The following is a 20669-nucleotide window of genomic DNA, read 5'->3' on the forward strand; positions in this document are numbered from 1 at the left end:
TCTAAAACACTAACCACAATCTGCAGCACCACCTGAGCCCTGAACTGCCACTGGTTCAGGGGCTAGTGGGTGATCCCTGTAAACTGATGCTTTCACACCGACTGCCCCAACACACCATCCTCCCCAGCTCTGATGGTTGCGCCACATTATTTAAGAGACCACAGTCCACAGAAATAAAGCAGTGAGCACCAGAAAAAAAGGAATTGAAAAATGACTGATATTGATTTATTTCTCTAGGATTCGGTCGATCTGATTGAAGTGCTGTCATTCTGTATCTTGGGTGGCTAGATGAATCTGACAGATCTGGACAATGGTCTGATGGTTGTGGATGTGAGAACATGAAAAAAGACTTTATCAAAAACTATTTATTTTGATTAGTAAAACGAAAGTGGAGTAGTAAAAACGAAGTAAAATAATTAAGGTCTTTTTTTTTTTTAAACTCATTAATTGCACAATGTACATCTATTTAAATGAATGTATTTTGTACAGTTCAATGATATCAAATGGTGAAAAACTGAAAATGCCTATGAAAAAGCAAAGGATTTGAATGAACAGTGAAGTAAATGTTGGTTGCAGACTTCAGTAACATCTGTCCGATCAATCTCTAAACCATGTGATGGTGATAGAATCCACAGACCACAACAGGCACATCTAGCTGCTTTATACAGTACCAGTTAACCCCCACCCCTCCCCGTACACACACACACACACACACACACACACACACACACACACACACACACTTTCACTTTGTAAAGGTTTCAGTACAAGTACAACTGCAGGACATTTGTGGGATCACTGTCCACTAATTTATATTATGCCACCAATATTGTGCTTCATCTTTTTTTGTCCTTTATCTTTTGTGTTTTCATTCTTCACACACATAGTAAAACGCAACTAACTTGTAGACTGGTCAGACAGTTGCCAGTGATTTGTGAAATGGGGACGGGCTATGTGTAGGTCTGAATAATGTACCCAGAGGAGGATCCGTACTGTTGAAGTGTGTAGGGCTACTGCTGAACATTTGGATTAAGAAATGTAGTTGCAAATTAAACAAAAGAAAGGACTCAATACTCACTAAAACAGACCTTTGCATGTGCTCTCTTTCTCTCTCACTCTCTCTCACACACACACGCACACAAGCACATGCATAATCATGTGCACCAAGAGTAACCAAAGTCAAATATCAAGGACAGACAACACTACACGTTTTTATCAGGGAGAGACACAGCCGCTGCACCTGACACCGCAGTTAAGCGTAGTGAAGTGTGCTGCAGCTTAGTTTGCTATCCGAGCTGGTCACCTCGGACTCGGGATGGCCGTCCAGTCGTCTGCCTGCCTGTGATTAACTGTGTCCACATCCTCTCCTACCATTAGTCCATCTGAGAGTGCATGTGTGTGTGTGTGTGTGTGTGTGTGTGTGTGTGTGTGTGTGTGTGTGTGTGTGTGTGTGTGTGTGTGTGTGAGTGTGTGTTTGTTATGGTCCAGACCGGCAGACATACCCGATCATCAGATGGCAGCCGTGGGCTTGGCCTGGACTGGGAGCTGCCTGTGAGTGTGTTGGTTAGTTGGTTGGTTGGTTGGGTTGAGTTGAGTTCTTGGCGTGTCGCCGTCCCCCATGCGACATTAAGACGAGGTGTCTCTCCTTATGCCTCTCCCCCACCCACAATCCACCTCCTCGTGCTCCAAGTCAGTTTAATTTCCCCATCTTTATTTTTTTTTCTTTTATTGTTGTGGCTTGATATGAGGTGGGAAACCGCCACAACCTTTCACAGGTCTGGTTGCTTGCTTGCTTGCTTGTTTGTTTGTTTACTTTGTACAGGATTCAAGTAGAAATTCCGCCCTGCCTTTGTTCGTATGTACAGTGCATTCCACGGCAGGCGCGCCACACAGTAGGAGTCCACTTGGGTCCAGTGGGGAGACTGAGAGCATTTGGCACTGGAATGAGGTTGCTGATGACGCGCTGATGGGCTCAGTTTGCCAGTCACATGACAGGACGACTCATTCACATTCACCAGTAGTCACACGTACACAAACACAAACACACACACACATGCACACACACACACACGCTGATGCACACTCACACACACACTGTACCAAGAACATAAAATGTTTGGTCCTCTGTTCCCTCCAAACAACAGCTGGCCATAGTTCATAGTAACACTCTGTTTGTGGTATGCATGTTGGTAGGTGCATACAGAACGAATGATGAGGGAAAAGGCCTGTGTGTGTTTGTCTATGTGTATGTGAGTGTTCTGTGTATTATGCTACATTCCAGAAAACCTCGGAAGTCAGATATTTCCTCGTTGGAAACTCCCAATTTTATCCCAGACAAACTTGTAGGTCAAAAACTCTGACCTCCTACAGGGAAACTCAGGGAGACAATTTACCTAGATAGATAGATAGATAGATAGATAGATAGACAGATAGATAGATACTATATTGATCCCCAAGGGGAAATTCAAGACCTCGACTTTATACTCGACTTTATAGTCGGAAGTCCAACCTCCGACCTCCGAGTTGTCTGGACTGCAGCATTAATGCATCTATGTGTGTGAGCATGAGCATGAGCATGAGCATGCATGGAAAGTTGAGCCCAAATGGTTTGGGGGAGAATCTGAGAATGGAACTGGAGCCTGTTTAGCATAGTTAAAATGGACACTGTGTTAGTTAGTTAGTTTTCTCCTGCTTTGGAAATGATAGTGAAATGGTAAATAGCTGTACAACTAACACTTTCTACTGTGGAAAGTAGTTGCTGTTTACAACACTGAGGATGATAGTGGTTTTTCTGTATCAGCGCAATGGCCATTTAGAAAAGAAGATATTCCCTGACCAGTAAAAATACTAAAGAAAAGTAGAAACTAAGTGTACAGATACACACACATAGACAGACAGACACACACACACACACACACACTCACACAACACACACAGACACCCCCCTTACATACACACACACACACACACACACACACACACACAGACACACACACGCACACACACACACACGCACACACACACACACGCACACACACACACGCGCACACACACACACACACACACACACACACACACACACACACACACACATCAATCAAGTAAACCAAACAAACAAAAGATCTCTGCTTAGAAAATATTGTTTTTTAAACGAATAAGTTCTGCCCATTGTTTGCGTTTTTTCCCTCTGTTTCTATGTTCCCTCCATGACAATCAACATCATGGATGAACACTGGTGACCTGTATTGGGAAAAGCTAGTACCTTTTATTGCCACAGTCCTGCTGTAAAATCCCAGTGTGTTTCATCCTAACTGTAATCCTATGGAGGGGTGAAGGTCGGGGCTGGGGTGGGGGTCAGTGTTGGGAGACACAGCCTCAGAAAGGGTCAGTGGAGAGAGAGAGAGAGAGAGAGAGAGAGAGAGAGAGCGCGCAAGAGAGAGAGAGAGAGCGAGAGCAAGGAGAGGGGAGAGAGCGTGAGGGCTACAACGTGGTCTCGTACTCCAGCCTCTCCTGCACCATTGTGTCGTCCTTGTACTGGAGCCGTGGGGGCACGGGGGAGCAGTCCACAGCCAGGATGGCCTTACGTATGCTGCGGTCCAGCACGTGCCGCTCCCACGCCGGGTAGCGGTTGCGGCACAGGTCTATTTTGATGACCGTCTCCTCGATGCGGGGCGCACGCGACGAGGGCGTGGATGGGGCCGTGGGCCGCACCTGAAACACGGGCACGCAACCGTCACGCTCGCTGTACTTGGCGTCCCTGTCACCAGCCAGCAGGGCCTGACCGCCTCCTCCTCCTCCGCCGCTGATGCCGCCGCGGTTGGAGCGCAGCGAGTTGGTGGCGCCCTCGGTGGACAGTGTGGAGAAGGCGCCCACGCCGACGGGGTCGTCCAGGCCCAGGCTGGCCGAGCGTCCGAAGCGCGGGCCGTTGGGGTGGAAGAAGGCATAGTACATGAGCATGAAGACCACGCCGGTCAGGAAGCTGGAGAAGATGACACAGAGCGCGGGCACGGCGAAGGCGTCGGTGCTGGCCGGCAGCCGGTAGAGGTACCAGAGCGTGCTGAGCGCCGTGTTCTCCAGCAGGATGACCAGGTAGTAGATGAGCAGGCGGCAGCGCGTGCGGCCCTCCTTCACGTTGAACCAGCTGAAGATGTAGATGATGCCCACCACCATGTCGAAGACGATCTCCTCCCACTTGGTGATGCAGAACTCCGTCTCGCAGTGGACAATCCAGAAGGTCATGATGCACCAGTGGAGCACGATGAAAATGCCGAAGTAGAGCTGGAACACGGAGGCGAACAGGGCGAAGGTCACCACGCGCGCCGCGATGGTGAAGAAGTGCCAGCAGAACTGGATGATGACCGCCAGGTAGCTGATGGGCTTCTTGTCGTCACGTGAGTCGCGCAGAGCCTTCTGGTAGGAGGCCAGGGCCCAGGCCAGGGATACCAGGGAGGCGGCCGCCGTCATGCCTGCACAGAAAACAGGTGGATTTAGTCATTTAGCACACACTCCTATCCAAGGCTTACAGATGGTATACTGTAGATTGTTATTGGAAGCCAATGTGTATGTTTCCCAGGAGTCAAAATAACAACTGCACAGTTGGTAGTCAAGCCACAAGATAAGCCCTCATATTTTAAGATCCCAGCTGACTCTGTTGTCATCTTCGTTGTTGTGGTTTCATATCTTACCCTTTTGATTCTACTAACACCTTCATTGTTTTTATTCTTTGCATTGTTTGGTCACTGTCCCTCTACTTTGTGTGTTTTGTAATGTTATTCCAGCCTGTATGTATGCATAACCTATAGCCTTTATCACCCAGCCTGTATGTATGCATAACCTATAGCCTTTATCACCCAGCCTGTATGTATGCATAACCTATAGCCTTTATTACCCAGCATGTATGTATGCATAACCTATCGCCTTTAGGCTAATAGAAAAGAGCAGTGCATGCAACTGTAAGTCATGGTCCCTGCCTGCTGCATGGGTTCCATACAGGCCACATGATAATTAAGATGAGCTCCTTTAATCCCTTTACTCCTAGTGGTCTTCAGGTGCTGAGTCACCAAACACCAGAGAGTAGTCACTGTGGTTTGAAACGGAAATGGAGCTCAAGTATCATATCTTAGAAGAGTAACCTCAATAGCCTGCACGTTTGTGTAGTTTGGTTGTCGTTTGCTGGCTGCCATGGTTACTACTACATGCAGGCGCTGATGACTGAAGGATGGCTCTGGAGCAGGGAGTGAGTAAGCGAGCCATTTTTCTGGTCTAGCACGGGAGGAGGTGGCACAGATTACTCCCAGCAGCAGTCACCCGTTCCCACTTCCACAGGAAAGACATGTTTAATATTGACAACGTTTAGTCCTCTCACTACATAACAGTCTGACCCAGACATTACTACCGGTCAGACACTGTGCAATTTCTGCCCAATTTAAGCCACCATTCTGCCTGCCCCAACAAAATTTAGAACTGGGAAAAATTCCAGTTTGATTGGCTATTCATTGTATGTCATGTAGTTTGAGTGAGCTCATGAAACCAAATTAGAAGTTATAACAATCACCGTTCTTGCATCCGATCGCTCCAGCTCTCGGGTTGACATGTTTGGCATAACAGAACGTTTGGTCAGCTGTCGTGCAGTGTGAGCAGTAAAGGCGTGCCATGTGAGCACAGCCACAGTGACCATCTGAAACCACGTCTTAGGTTACGCGACTGAGAGAAACTGGACAGTGCCTGTCAGGCTTAAAAGACAGACAGACAGACAAAACGGAGGCTCTTGAACTACTCATTTAAGCAATATGAACTAAATGATCATCCAATTAGCTAGTGATAGGGCTGATGACACTTTCCATTTCATGCACCTCATAGATCATCACATACAGGAAGACATCTTTCCACTGCAATTATGCTTTGCTGTTGGTGGTGTTGTGTTAATCGGTTGCAATAGTGTAAGAGTTTCCTTAATGAGAAGAAAATCCACAAGGTGAGATAAACAGGCCATGGGGTAACCTTTTAAATTCTAACAGAGACTATGCTTGTTTTGACTATGCTAAAAACTGTTTGACTTCATTCAGTATATTCTATGAAGGTAGCATGTAACATTGATAGAGACCTTGGTGTGATCCTGACACCCCTTAAACATTCAATTATTCCCCCACCAAAGTAGCTTTGTCTCTGGAGTTTGATGTGTTTGTAATGTCGGCTACTCTGAATGTGGCAGGATAACACAGCGGACCGTAGGGAAGTCAATGGTCTCCAAGTCTATCTTCATTTACAGGTACTGCCTTTCTCCTGCCCTTTCAACATCAGAGACTATTACAGTCACCTACAGGCCTTATCACACTTAAACATATGGGTAACTCTCACACTTTCTAATTACTATGACTTCAAAGCTCACTACGAACAGGTTTTGGAAGAAATTCTCTCTCTCTCTCTCTCTCTCTATCGCTCACTCTCTCTCTCTCTCTCTCTCACTCACTGTCCTTGCTTCTGTTTTGTGCTTCTGTTCTGTCAGAGTATTTTCCTCTTTTTCTCTTTCTGTGACTTTTCTATTTTTTTTTCCTGCACTCTCTTCTCTCTCTTCTTTCTGTGCGTCTTATCTCTGCCCCCCCCCCCCCCCCTTTGTCTCTCTCCTGACAGCCTCCTTGCCTCTGTGTTCAGGACACTAAGCCTGCAGCACTGACTAGCTCATAGGAGATGACATGAAATCAGTCTTGATTATTGTCTGAGGGGCTGCCACAACTGAATTGAGTTGAAATCAGTACACTTCAGATAAAGATGACATTCTGCCTCCCTACCTCTACAGTTATGTACCTGCATGTCCGTGACATGAATGTTAACCAACATGCATATAATCCATATTAAAGATGTGTGCATATGTTTGTATGATTGTGCGATGACTTGCATCTTTCCCACACACAAAGACGTAGCATGCAAGTACAGTATAGTAGTATGCATTGCATGCATGCAAGGATAGTATGCATTTGTGTTTGTTTCTGCCAGTGATCTGTGTATGTATTTAAATCACTTAGATTAAATTCAGCCGATTAGGCAGAGGATGGTGATGAGGGGGTTTAATGACTGCTTTGTGAAGTAGGATAATTAACTGGCCCAGGCAGGCTGCAATTGTTATTTCAGCCGCTGCTTTGCCCATGGCTCCATCCAGTCCTCTGCTGCACACCCCCTGTCAACATGACAACGAGCCCATCTCCCCTCCTCGCTCACTGTTTCAGTCCCCCCCCCCCCCCCCCCATACACGTGCACTGTCCAGAGGAGACAGCCACCCAGGGAACCTGCTCTCTCTCACTCTCCCCTCTCCTTCTCCTTTTCCCTCTCACCCCCTACCCCTCTTTGTGTGTGTGTGTGTGTGTGTGTGTGTGTGTGTGTACTTGGCTGTGTGATACACAGCCGATGATGTCATTCCCATACTGCTCAGAGAGGCTGCAGAAATTCAGGGGAAGGGAGGGGGTCGGGGAGAGCACAGAAGGAAGGGGGGGGGGGCAAAGAAAAGGGGGAGAGAGAGAAAGAAAGAGGTAGAGGGAGAGGAGAGAGAGAGAAACAGACAGAGAAATGGAGACAGAGAGAGAGAGAGGGATAGAGAGTGAGAAAAGGAGGGAGAGAGAGGGGAAGGAGTGAGCAGACTGACAGGGAGAAAGAAAACAGAGTGAGAGGAAGAGAGACAGAGAGACAGAAAAAGAGAGAGAGAGACAGGGAGTGAGAGTAAGAGAGAGGGAGTAAGAGAGGAAGGAGCGAGCAGTGACAGGGAATAGGAAAACAGAGTGAGAAGAAGAAAGAGAGAGAGAAAGAGGAGAGCTAGAGAGAGAGAGAGAGAAAGAGGAGAGCTAGAGAGAGAGAGAGAGAGAGAGGAGTACAGGTGGCAGAGGAAGAGAGGGGTGGTAGAGTTACAGAACGCTCCAGCTCCTGTCTCTCCTTTTGTGACACTGTGGTATGTCCAGCTGTCCGCGGGGGACACCTGTCTGGTTAGAGGCCTGAGCTACCGGTTAGCTGACGGCTCAGTGCACAGGGACATGCGCCACGGCTGCTGCTGTACTGCGGCAGTTCTGCGCCCCCGTTGCTAATGCAGCCCGGCCCACGGGCCTCTCACCTGGGGGATGCAGCCGTAACGAGTCCTCCTGCAGGACACAGAGCCCAACGTCCACTAGAGAGTGGTCTGGAGGAGAGAACTCCGTCAGAGTCGGCTACACTGCGCAGACGTGTAGAGGCTGGTGACTGTAAGATGTCAGGGATGTTTCGGGGGACAGCGTTAGGGGAAATCTACTCTTTGACGCTCACTGACATACCTGAACATCTTAAGCAAGTGTGTGAAATCCCTTGGGTTTGACTCTTGGCTTCTTGAGTTTGAGGGACTCTGTGACTTCAAAGGCCGAATCATGACATCAATCGCTTCGGCTCTGGTGTCTGATGTCCACTGATGGCTCATTTGATCTCCTGTGACGTCATGGCCTTGAGTGAACCACAGTTTTTTTTTTTTTTTACTCTCCCAAACACCTGACTTTTCAAATTGGAATTGCTCCTCTCCTCCATGTGCCGATCCCAGAAGGAACAGGTCCTTTTTTTTCCCCCTCAATTTGCAGCGGCTGTATTTGACAGAAATGGGAATTAATGAAGCATCTCATGTCGGGCCAATTAAAGTCCCTTTGAGGGGCCATTTGACAAACGGAGACAGATCAAAGCTAAGTTACTAATGAGACGTTAAGTGCTGCAGGTAGGGGGTGATGAACGAGTGTCAGAAACAAGCTGGAGTTGACTGAAGCCGTGCTCCCCTGGACAGTAGAACCTAACTACCAACAGGCAACCACAAGGCTGTGAGCAAGGAAAAGCAGCACAGCTCTACGCTGACGATCTGAGTATATGTCTGGAGATCTTTAACAGAACTAAAATGACAACCATATGCATTCTTTCTTGGCGCATAAAAGAGAAAGATGGAAGATTGGGATCTTGGAATAATTTCTGGAATCTACCCATATAAACACGGTGGACAAAGCTTATTAGATATCCCATAAGTAACATACACTCTTTTCATGAAAAAATGCACACAACTGACAGACAGAATTGTGTCTATCCTAATTAGGCCTGCTTTAAAATATGATTACTGAGATAAACACCTAATTATCCACAGTGATTACAGATCATTTACGTTGTAATTCATTATCAATTTGCAGGAATAAATATAGAAGCTAATTTCATTTAGCAGGCTAAAAGTTAGCTCGATACGTGTAATAACAGTGATCATTCTTGTGTGAATGATCTTCACAGCACTCTGGGTTTTCACTCAATAACATTACTCAGTGTGGGAGTGTTTTATTCATCCCCACAGCCTTTCGCATCAAGCACTCTGTATGTTTGGGCACGGGTAGTTTTGTTTTTTTGGACGGAGAGAGAGGAGGGGGGGCTGCTGGAGGAAACAGTCTGGCTGAGAAATAGCCCACTTACAAGTGATGATAGTGGGCTTCTGGTGGAGCAGTTTTACTCCTGGCAAAGAGAGAGAGAGAGAGAGATGGAGAAGAGACAGAGATGGAGGAGGGAGAGAGAGAGAGACAGAAGAGTGAGAGATGGAAGAGAGAAAGAGACATGGAGGAGAGAGAGAGAGGCTCTGTTCGAAACGGAAAAAAACTGCTGCCTTTTAAGATATCTAACTGGGAAGCGAGGCAGCAAGTGTGATTCGAAACCGAAAAAACTATTTTTGCTGCCTTCTAAGATGTCTTAGAATTATCGAATAATGGTCGTTTTTGAAGGCAGCATCAATGCTCACTTCATGCTCCCTACTATCCACAATCCTTTGCAGCAACGTCTGAAACAGCTGTCAAAAGTAAACAAAGATGGCGGATGACATCGATAATGGCTGCTGAATCTGTTGAAATGTGATTTGTGTGACATCGTAACATCATACCGTAGTGTTAACCAAAGATTCTAGAGTGCTACACTCATTCAAAGATGCATTTAAACCAATGTCTAGTGAGACAGCTCTCTATTTAGAGAGGGAAGCAGCAGGCAGCTGTCTTCCGTTTCGGATGGAGCCATAGAGACAGAGAGAGGCGGAGGATTGATAAGGTCCAACTGACTGTCAGTGTGCTATAGCCACAGTAACTATGGCAACCTCGGCTGCTAAGAGGAGAAAGAGAGCTCAAGGAAAGGAGAGTGTAGAAGAGAGGGAAGGACAAAGGAGGGTAGGAAAGACTTTAACCTGACAATTTAGCTGTTGCTGTCAATTCTGTTATTATTTTTCACTGGTGTTTTTCAATAGTGTCCTGGAGTATGTCCAAGAAAGATAAGAGATACTTAATTTATCTATTAGCATGTTCTAATTCTATTAGCTGTATAAATCCTCATAGAACCCAAATTCCAAAAAACTTGGGACACTTTGTAAAATGTGAATAAAAAAGAATGCTATAATTTACAAATAATATCAACACTATATTTAATTATGAATAGTTCAAAGACAACATATCATTTGATGAAGGAGAAAAATTTTAGCATAACGTTGTCATACTCAAAATTCTAGTCAGAATTTGAGTCTGATAGGCTACTGCTCCATTGGGATGTGATTATGAGCTGTGTTTCAACCAATAGAGGGGGTGAATCCCATAGAAAGAGCACCCGAACCATTCTTTTTCTCCACAATTGCCTTAACATTGTTTTCTGATTGTTTTTTTTAATCATTATTATTAAGTTATTGCACTGTTAATATCTTCTACAACAGACGCGATGGCGAAATCTAAATGTCTACCTTCTAGCAGTTGTGTAGGCATAATTATAAAGACAACAAAATGAGGAACATTTCACAACTAAAAGGTGAACTAAAAAGAGCATCCCAGAGAGACTGAGGCTATATCTAGCCTACACTAGGACGCATCAGTTTTGATTTCAAAAAATCCAATTCATGTCCACAAACACTGTATCAGTTTGGAAGTAGATACGATACAATACTCCATTGATACGATGGGCTTACATGCCCACCAAGTTTCGTGCAGCCCAGTCTTTCAGTGTCCCGGGAATCGTTAAAAAATAATAAAAATAATAATAAATTAAAAAAACTCCGGAAGAAAAAAAACTCACACAGACTAAACCTAGAGTTGAGCTCATAAGATTGATTTTTATTCCTCTTTTTAGTCATGGGTTCATAAACTTATGAGCTCAGCTGTATATGACCGCCGCTTTGTTAGCGCATAATAATAATACAAGTCAAAGACCACTCCAGCCATTTCTTTTCAATGCCTGCCATTCAATGCACTTTTGCTGACTCCCACATTCTACAAACATCTCAGCATTTCGTCTACTAACAATCACAACGTAGCATGAGGTCAAAATTGGTTCTTTTTTAAGTTCCTGTAACTTGGCACTTGAACTTGGACATTGTACAATGACAGTTAGTCAGTTAATTGGTACTTGGTGGCCCTCACAAAAAGAAATCCAGAGCCCATAGCCAACCCCCCATTCCCTTCACCCTCTCTACTTAATGTCCATTGTGAAATTGTTGGTCCTCGGTTTTTGAACCTTTGTATCTTCAAAACTGTATGCAGCCCTGGTTGCCTCGGCGACCATTAGGGTTTTTGATAATGTCAAAATTGGCATCATTTGTGCATCTAGGTCAAGGGCCAAAAATTGTACTTAGGGCAGTTTTACTGAATGTATTGTACATGTGATATATGCCAATTAGGACAGTTTTTCCATAAAAGCATGAAACTTGGTACACTTGTACAGTTTGGAGCTTTGAACATTTTCAGATACAAATCCAATGTTCAACCACTGCAATTAGTTTTGGGTTGGGTAAAATCTCACAGATTGCCTAAAATGCTCTGTGTGAACTGTGTGAACGTGTATGGACCATTGGCACATGGGCACTCCTGAGTGTGGCTTCTATGCCAGTCCTCTAGCCTGTCAAGCTAGAGGACTGGCATAGGACTGGCATGGGGGTAATTTACCCATCTCATGAAGATCTTTGGCCAATGAAACATAGCCACTATCTATGGGTAATTTATTAAGTAGTCTATGAAACTTAGGTCTACCTTTGTTATAAAGATTTTATACATGAGGTTATACTGTACATCCAATGGGGCGGGCCTACTCACTAATGTGTAAAATATTGATTAAGATATAGTGCTTAATAAGATACTTTATAAAGTAGTAATAATGATTGGTATGATAATAATAATAATAATAATAATAATAATAATAATAATCATCATCATCATAATAACAATAATAATATAAATGTACATAAAATAACATGTTAACCCATTTTGATTAGCCTTTTTGCTATCATGCTAGCTTGTGGAGAGTGTGGTCACTAACATGCTAATTTGTTACATATTCTTTTAAATAAATAATTAATTATTCATTGTAAATAGTTTTTTCCAGAAGCACAGGTGGTAAAAAAAACTGCCATGCAAAAAGGCTCAACAGAAGCCAAACTGGTGTTCCAGAAAGAATGTGGCATCAGGGTGCTGAGGCCAAAATATATATAAGTATAGTATATATACTCTTTTGATCCCGTGAGGGAAATTTGGTCTCTGCATTTATCCCAATCCGTGAATTAGTGAAACACACTCAGCACACAGTGAGGGGAAGCACACACTAATCCCGGTGCAGTGGGCTGCCTGCAACAACAGCGGCGCTCGGGGAGCAGTGAGGGGTTAGGTGCCTTGCTCAAGGGCACTTCAGCCATGCCTACTGGTCGGGGCTCGAACCGGCAACCCTCCGGTTACAAGTCCGAAGTGCTAACCAGTAGGCCACGGTTGCCCCAGAAATAAGCATTTCTATTGGAATAAAACTGTATATTTGTGAACATGTACATTATTGTGATGGAGAATAATGGGGGGGGGGGGGGGGTGTAATGATGTCATTGACCCCCAGAGGTAAGATACAAAATGTCTCCACATCTGAAATGAAACCTTAGAGTGTGTAGATTATATGTGGAAACGTTCATGCTTTAGTCATAAAATGCACAATTGTTATGCTTATCAGCCTAACTAATACGGACACACACACACGAACACACACACAGACACACACACACACACACACACACACACACACACACACACACACAGCAGAGCCCTAGCGGCTGACACAGGCAGCCAGAAGAGTCCAAACTGCGCCTGTGAGAAAGTGGGACTGTCACACAAGCACATTAAGCACCTCAGGATGCTGCCGTGTCTCAGGCAGACAGAGACGACACACACAGTACAGTTTCCGCCAGTAGCAAGCCCACCAGGCCTCCAGTGCACTGAATATCAGCACCCCCGCCCCATGTCCCCCTCGTCCCTCGCAGGCCCATAGTGCCACAGCAGCCAGTAATTACCCATGATTCACTGCCATTGCGAGAGGCAAGGCGCCGTGTTCAGTTCAAGGAATGCTTTTCTGAAGAGATCGTTTGATTCTGCCACCACACCGGATGAATGTACAAGGCGAGACACATGGACCAGTAGATGAAGGGAATGTTAATAGCACAGATAGCTAATTCATGGGCAGTGCCCAAAGGCATGGGAGGCGTATCACGTGAGGGCATGTGTGCCATCAGAGTCGTGTGTCTTGTGCGAGTGTCTTGTGTCTTGTGTGTGTGTGAGTGAGTGGGGATGTGTGTGCAGATATGTGTATGTGTCATAATTTTATGCACGCAATGACTAATTTCTTCAGCTCACTGACCCAATAAATTCAGAACTGGCATGAAGACTGACGGCCCAAACAAAGCTGCAGATTTTAGCGTCGTGATAACGCACTGATTAAAGGGACGTTAGCTTCGTCATAACACACTGATTAAAGTGACTTTAGCATTGTCATAATGCACTGATTAAAGTGAGTTTTTGCATCTTCCCTCTTTGATAAGATATCCGACTCCTGCACAAGGCCAGAGTGCACCAGAGAGGATTCATGTGCTAAAATGCACATGCGTATGCATTTGTTTGTGTGCTTGTGGGTGTGTGAGCATATGTGTGCATAATTATGTGAGTGTAATGAGGTATGTATAACTGCCTTTGTGTGTGTGTGTATGTATGTGTGTGAGTGCATGTGAGTGTGTGTAAAGGTCTTTTTTTCTGTGTATGTGTGACCAAACATGCATCTACAGTACATAGGAATATAAATACATTCAGGTATGTGTGTATGTCTGTGACTGTCTTTGTGTGTGGGAATGTGCAAGGGTTTTCATCAACTAGTGAGTGTGTGTGCATCTGTGTGTGTGTATGTTTGCGTTAATCACCTTGCAGCGCCTGTAGCTTGTGTGTCTGGATGATGATGCAGAGCTGCAGTACGAGTTGGGGTGCGCTCTCCAGGAAGGTAGCCAGCAGATGCAGCATGCTGACGTCGGCATACTCATACACCATCCGCCAGTAGAAACGCCAGCTCTCCGTCTCTCCACTGCGCCGGCTACGAATGCCCAGGTAGATGGTGTGGAAGTACCTGGATGTACCAACACACACACACACACACACAATAAATCAGTTCAAAGTTACACACATTGTTTTAGCATTCGGCTGCAGTTCATTGTTGGATGTGTATCACTGGAGGGGTCAGGAACATCTTGGAGTAGTAGCCACATGCCACAGGGGATGAATGGAGCTCTGCTTTATTGGTAAAGGTTTCACAGTGAGTTAAATGTAAAACTGTGCCAAATAATGCAAGCTTCCAAGAAACACTCCACAAACACTGCTTTTATTCCGTTGTCCAGTCTCATTGTAATAAGTAGCCTAAAGGACTATACGCCCAGTTAATTCATGAATGAATTACCAATGTCACAAGAAGATACATTTAAGGTTTAAGGAAGGTCTAGCAACTTGCAATATAATGTATCAACATTATTGTACAATGTGTTAAATCCCCTAAGTGATTAAGATGCCCTATAGCAGATCTCATCAATGCTTGACTTAATGGCTTGACCTTCAAATAATGCTCTCCAATGTGAACAAGAATGAAGGGAGAAAATGCCTTGCTGTTCCAGGATAGTTATTCACACATCTTCTATTTGTTGCCTTAATCCTCCTTAAATGCAAAAGGTTGGAGAAAGGAATGGCCCGCTTTCTTGCTGAAAAGTGGAATGTAGTGGGATACATAAACCTGTGTAATCTTTCTGAAATGACATGAGACACAGACTGTGAAATTGGCCAATTACAACCTACAAAATGTTTTTTAAGCGTCTTTTAAGCGTCTTGTCTGCACTACTTTTTGTGTAGTGGCCGCACTACTTTTTTTGAGTAGTGGCCGCACAATGAGAAAACCACAGTGGTCAGGGATCTGTGCATCCTCTGACATTTAAACCACAGTGGTCAAGGATCTGTGCATCATCTAACGTTTGTGTATGAATGCAAATGTTTTTGTGGTATTTGCACAGCTGATAAGTTTCACAGACGCTTAGTGCGTATCAAAGGCATTGACAACAATCTACAGAGCTGGAGGGGACACTTTCAAAGAGCCGCACGGAACCAGGTGTGAAATCCCCAAGGATCGCTATGGCAACAGACGACATCTACATATTCTGTGCCATGAAACAGGAGCGGACCAAAACGACACACAGAGCTTAAAATACACAGCAGTTATGCAACAGAGTGCAAGAGCTATAGAGTGGCTGGCTGTCCTTCTGCATTAAAACAGTTGGTGTGCTGCTTTGGCAGCCATCTGAATAATGCACACATAGGAGGCTGCAGTGGGCTTTCCTGAGCATATACTTGTGGGCATCTGGTGACCAGAGTGGCCATGCTGTGCCAGGTGACCTGTATGCCCCTTCCCAGCTCAACTCACACACAGAAACACTTACCCTCTTTTATCAACAGGGCAAACAGCCAACATCATTTCTCCCTCTCTCCTTCACTCCCTCCCTCTCTCTCTCTCTCTTTCTCTCTCTCCATATCTATCTCTCTGACATAAAAACAATGTTTTACATAGTATCTCTAGTCAGTTATGAGTTATCTCATCTCAGGTTTACTATGGATAATGGACTCCAAACTTCAAAGTGTTTCAGAACTTGACTTGACGACACAAGCAACTTTAGTCACTGAGAGCAAATATTTTTTAGTCACGCTTTCGCAAATGCCTATTTACACAAATGCACATCCCGCCTACCCTCTCTCTCTATGTGTTAGTCTGTCTCACACACACACACACACACACACTCAAAAGGTGCAATTGCACATGAAAAACAGGGCGTCTCCTCTCCTCTCAACTCATGTTCTAGATGTGTCATAGCAGAGGTCTCGAAATCCTGCCCTTTTTCTGCAAGAACAGCTGCCTTAGTGTTTGGTTGCAGCCAGCCTACAGTATACCTAATTGAAGAGTTTACTAAATGGCATCGTCAGGTTGCTTTCTGCAGCTGAAGCGTTTACTAAACGGCATCCTTGAGTTGCCTTCAGTTGCTGCTCTTGACAGCGAAAGACTGAATGGGACTAATTACACACCTGATTACAAATTCTCCGCGATCACCGATAAGAGTGCACAGAGCGCAGCGCTAATTGAAAACAATTAGCGGTGGAGGAGAGTGCCCCCTGTGGGCTGGCCCAGGGCTGCGGGCTGACATGAATCCAGCCGCAAAGGCACCAGGAGAAGAGCTTCATTTAAATAAAAGACAAATCAAAACAAAATGTGCACAAAACAGCCCACGTTGCTTTGGATTCGCTCTCCATTGCCTCCATGTGCGAGTGGCTTCCATGATTTGGATTGCTGTCATCCTGGACACAACAGCATAAAACATCTCCCCATGCAAAGCAAGCCAAGAGGAATCATTATGATGACGACACATTACATTTGAGGCTGGCAGGCAGCCAGGGGGGCGGTGGGTATTTTTAACATCACTGCTACAGCACTGTGAGTAGGGGATTAATTCAGAGCCAAAATGGCTGCTCGTCCACCGCGCGCGTGCAGTTTTGGGGCATCAGTGTGCTATTTCCATGGCTTCAGTGGTTAACATTCAGAGTGGCACAACACCGTGGCAGCGGAACACGGCCCATCTTCCTGACCTTATCACCACGCTGGGCATGCATCCCAAACACGCCGTGTATCTGTCTGTGTGTCTGACCATTGGGGCAGGAACAAGAGCCAGGCGTGGGGGTTGGAGCCGCGCCCCGACCCCTGAGATGACCCAGGGGGGCAGAGACAGAGCTCCAGGCTGGCTCACACGAGGCACAGTCTTGGGATATGACATTTCACTCAAGGGTGCTCGAAAACTCTCGCAACTCTGTTTCTGCATCGTCTGTATGAGATAAATAACTCAATACATGATGTCTATCAATTGTTTTGTTTATTCAGTCATCATTTAGGTGCTGGTACCCCTTACATTATTCAAAAATGCTAGCCTACTGTTCTATTTCATTAATATACTGTACACAGCGGAGTGCTGGGTGAACTTCACCATGGCCAAGCTTGCCACGGGGCATCCTACCCAACTCACCACGTCTCTCACCCGCGCGCCCGCTGCTGCCCGGCCACCGCTGGTCCAGTAGGCCGCACAGTATCATACTAGCACATGTGGCCAGGAGTGGGCCAGCTTTGCAGGCTATCCTGATAATCCCCGTTCCAAATGGGATTAGCCAGATGTTGATGTGCATCCCCCTGCTCTGATGAGATTATTTCTGGGGCTAAGTCAAAGCTACTCAGGGATAGCAGAGAGAGAGAGAGAGAGAGAGACAGAAGGCCGAGAGAGAGAGAGAGAGAGAGAGAGAGAGAGAGAGAGAGAGAGGGAGAGAGAGAGAGAGACAGAAGGCTGAGAGAGAGCCCAGCCGGCCGTGTGGGACCCCCATCTGGAGCGTCTGGCAGTACATAAACACACACACACACATGTGTATCTAAATATGAAGACTTGACACTGAATCAGATCAGCAGTTTATCCACACTGGGTACGTCATGTGCAGTCAGACACAGACCTCGGCTTAGAGCACACATCTTTGTATGGAAATACACACCTGCATATTAGCCAATAAAATGTAGTGCAATCAAACAAAACAATACTAAATGATATCAAATGCCCAGAGAACCACTTTCTCTCTCTCTCTCTCTCACCCACACACAAAGAGAGACTGAATGAGGGAGAGGGAGAGGTCCTGGCATGTCAGAGGGCCAGGTGCTGTCTCTGTCTGCCCCCCCCCCCCCATGTCCAGGCAGGGTCCAGCACTGCAGTCTATTCTCTTCATCACTGTCTCATTCCCTCCCCTGCCAACAAAGCATCTGCCAACTGTGGCCACCTATCTACACGCACACACACACACACACACACACACACACACACACACACACACACAAACCTCAGTTGCTAGTTCACTGACACCTTTCTGCACCAGACCAACTCAAGCAGGTGCACCCATATGAGTAGGCAATTACAGATATACATTATGAATGCATGCCAGTGCTCATCTTCTGTGAGCATGTAAACACATTCACACACATGTATGCACATACACACGCACGCACACACACTTGTATCAGTTACTGGTGCCATCCCTTGTCTGTAGTGTCCTGTCCAGTCCTGGTCCCATATGAACTGTTTCTTCCTGAGTACTGCTGGCTTGACCTCTCTGCCGTGCTGGACACGGTCTGTGTCTGTGACTTGGCCCTCTGCTCCGGCTTGCCTGGCCTTCACACAGCAGCAGCAGCGTGGGGTACTTAACTGCCTCATCTCCATTCTGCTGCAAGCCAAGACAACTCTTCTCTTTCCCAAGACAACTCTTCTCTTTCCCAAGACAACTCTTCTCTTTCCCTGTATGTGTGTGCTTGCTTGTGTGTGTGTGTGTGTGTGTGTGTGTGTATGTGTGTGTGAGAGAGAACTAGCAGCCAGACCACTGTGTTAGCTTCCTCTAATTACTATTACTTATTTTGGTGCACAGCGCAATTTTAACAATTAGACAGCTGCAGAATAGTGAAGATAAAATAATCTTTCAAATGAGGATCTATGATTGGTTGGTGTTTTGCATGGTGATATGTGATAGTGATATGTTGCATGTGATATGTGTAGTTAACATTTTAATAGATGCCAATTAAAATAAATCATTATTTATAGTCTGAGCACTGACCATTTTAATTATGCATGAGATGTGGTAACGACCGAGACTGAAAACTATTAGCATCAGATGGGGGTGGGCGATATGGAAGTGTGTCTGCCCCTCCTGATCTTTTGACCCTCTGCTGTACATAATGCATTTGGCTGATAAATGTATGGATAGGATGGGGTCATTGTTTATTTATACATCTCTAACCCCTTCTTCACCAGCACTGAACTATCTCTACTCCATCCTCCATGTGTGTGTGTGTGTGTGTTTGTAAGAAAGAGAGAGAGACAGAGAGAGAGAGAGAGAAAGAGAGAGAGAATGGATGAGTATCAGCAAACATGTGAGTTTGTGACAGCAGTTTAGAGGAAAATGTGCATATCTGTGTCCCTGAGAGGGAGCGAGAGACAGAGAGAGAGTGTGTGTGTGTGCATGCGTGTGTGTGTGTGTGTGTGTGTGTGTGTGTGTGTGTGTGTGTGTGTGTGTGTGTGTGTGTGTGTGTGTGTGTGTGTGTGTGCATGTGTGTGTGTGTGTGTGTGTGTGTGTGTGTGTGTGTGTGTGTGTGGGCATGTGTGTGTGTGTGTGTGTGTGTGTGTGTGTGCGTGTGTGTGTGTGTGTGTGTGTGTGTGTGTGTGTGTGTGTGTGTGTGCGTGTGTGTGTGTGTGTGTGTGTGTGTGTGTGTGTGTGTGTGTGTGTGTGTGCATGTGTGTGTGTGTGTGTGTGTGTGTGTGTGTGTGTGTGTGTGTACCTGCCTCCCATCATTTTCAAGCTGTGGGTTGTTTCCGAAGGCCATTGTTGATGCCTGAGGGCTAATATGAGTTGCAGCAATATTAGTGGGCAGTGGTGGAGAAGCCCCGCGCAAGGCATCAGCCCAGGCAGGCGGGCAGGCCGAGAACCATTACAGCGTCAGCCAGCAGAGGGGGGCGATGAGGCACTCTGAGGTGTGCTGACCTGGCCGCACGGAGTACCCCAGCAGCAGCTACCAGCAGCATATCAACACACATTGGGAACTATAACGCCTGAGGAACTCGTACGCTGAGAGCAAAAGTGCCATTCTTAAGAGTTTGGCCATCCCTCTCTCTCTCTAGCAGTGCCGCATCTGAAGAGCCATGTTGAGTGGCTCCGATGAGGGGAGGGGGAGAGAAGGCAGGGTTTTACGGTTGGGAGGCTCAGACCTGATAATGGAGCGGAGGGAACGGTCAGCTGAACAAGCCTTTGCTTTTACCGGTCTGTACAACAGTAGAAAGTGAGGTGGATAGTGGTGATGGTGGTGGTTGTTGTACAAGCGGATGTATGTGCAGCACTCTGAGACTGAGACTGACCAGGAGAGAGAGCCTACATGCCCAGTGAGACGCGGCTGATGAAACACGCTGCTCACGCGAGCGAGAGAGAGAGCGAGCGCCTGTCAGGGGCTACACTCTCCTGGGGTCCAGTAGAACTCCGACAGAGAGTGAGCTGGGGGGTGGAACTCAAGGCGTCCATCCAGCCACAGCTCAGCTCAGGGTATTATATATAGGTGTCATTCAGAACGTTACAGACATAAAGGGAAAAACATTCATATAAGTATGTGTTTATATACTGTAAGTATATGATATTTTTTGCGACAGTGTCTATAGACATGAAAGCAATCATGTCCCAAGGAAGGAAATACACCACACACCATACCATAGTATATGCAATACTGATCAGATCTGC

At 45.9% G+C, this 20669-nt stretch overlaps 1 protein-coding gene across 1 annotated transcript in view; it reads right to left on the bottom strand.

Moving 5' to 3' along the window:
- Window positions 1–3086: 3086 nt before the first annotated feature.
- xkr4 (XK related 4) overlaps window positions 3087–20669 on the bottom strand; it is a 33900-nt gene continuing 16317 nt past the window's right edge. The window contains exons 2-3 of the mRNA XM_042097379.1: window positions 14210–14409; window positions 3087–4466 (exon numbers count right to left, since the gene is read on the bottom strand). Coding sequence (XP_041953313.1) covers window positions 3481–4466; window positions 14210–14409 — 1186 coding nt within the window. The 3' untranslated portion in view covers window positions 3087–3480. The remainder of the gene's footprint in view (window positions 4467–14209; window positions 14410–20669) is intronic.

Source organism: Alosa sapidissima, chromosome 1 (genome assembly GCF_018492685.1).
Source record: "Alosa sapidissima isolate fAloSap1 chromosome 1, fAloSap1.pri, whole genome shotgun sequence".
In the NCBI taxonomy this organism is placed as follows: Eukaryota; Metazoa; Chordata; class Actinopteri; order Clupeiformes; family Clupeidae; genus Alosa; species Alosa sapidissima.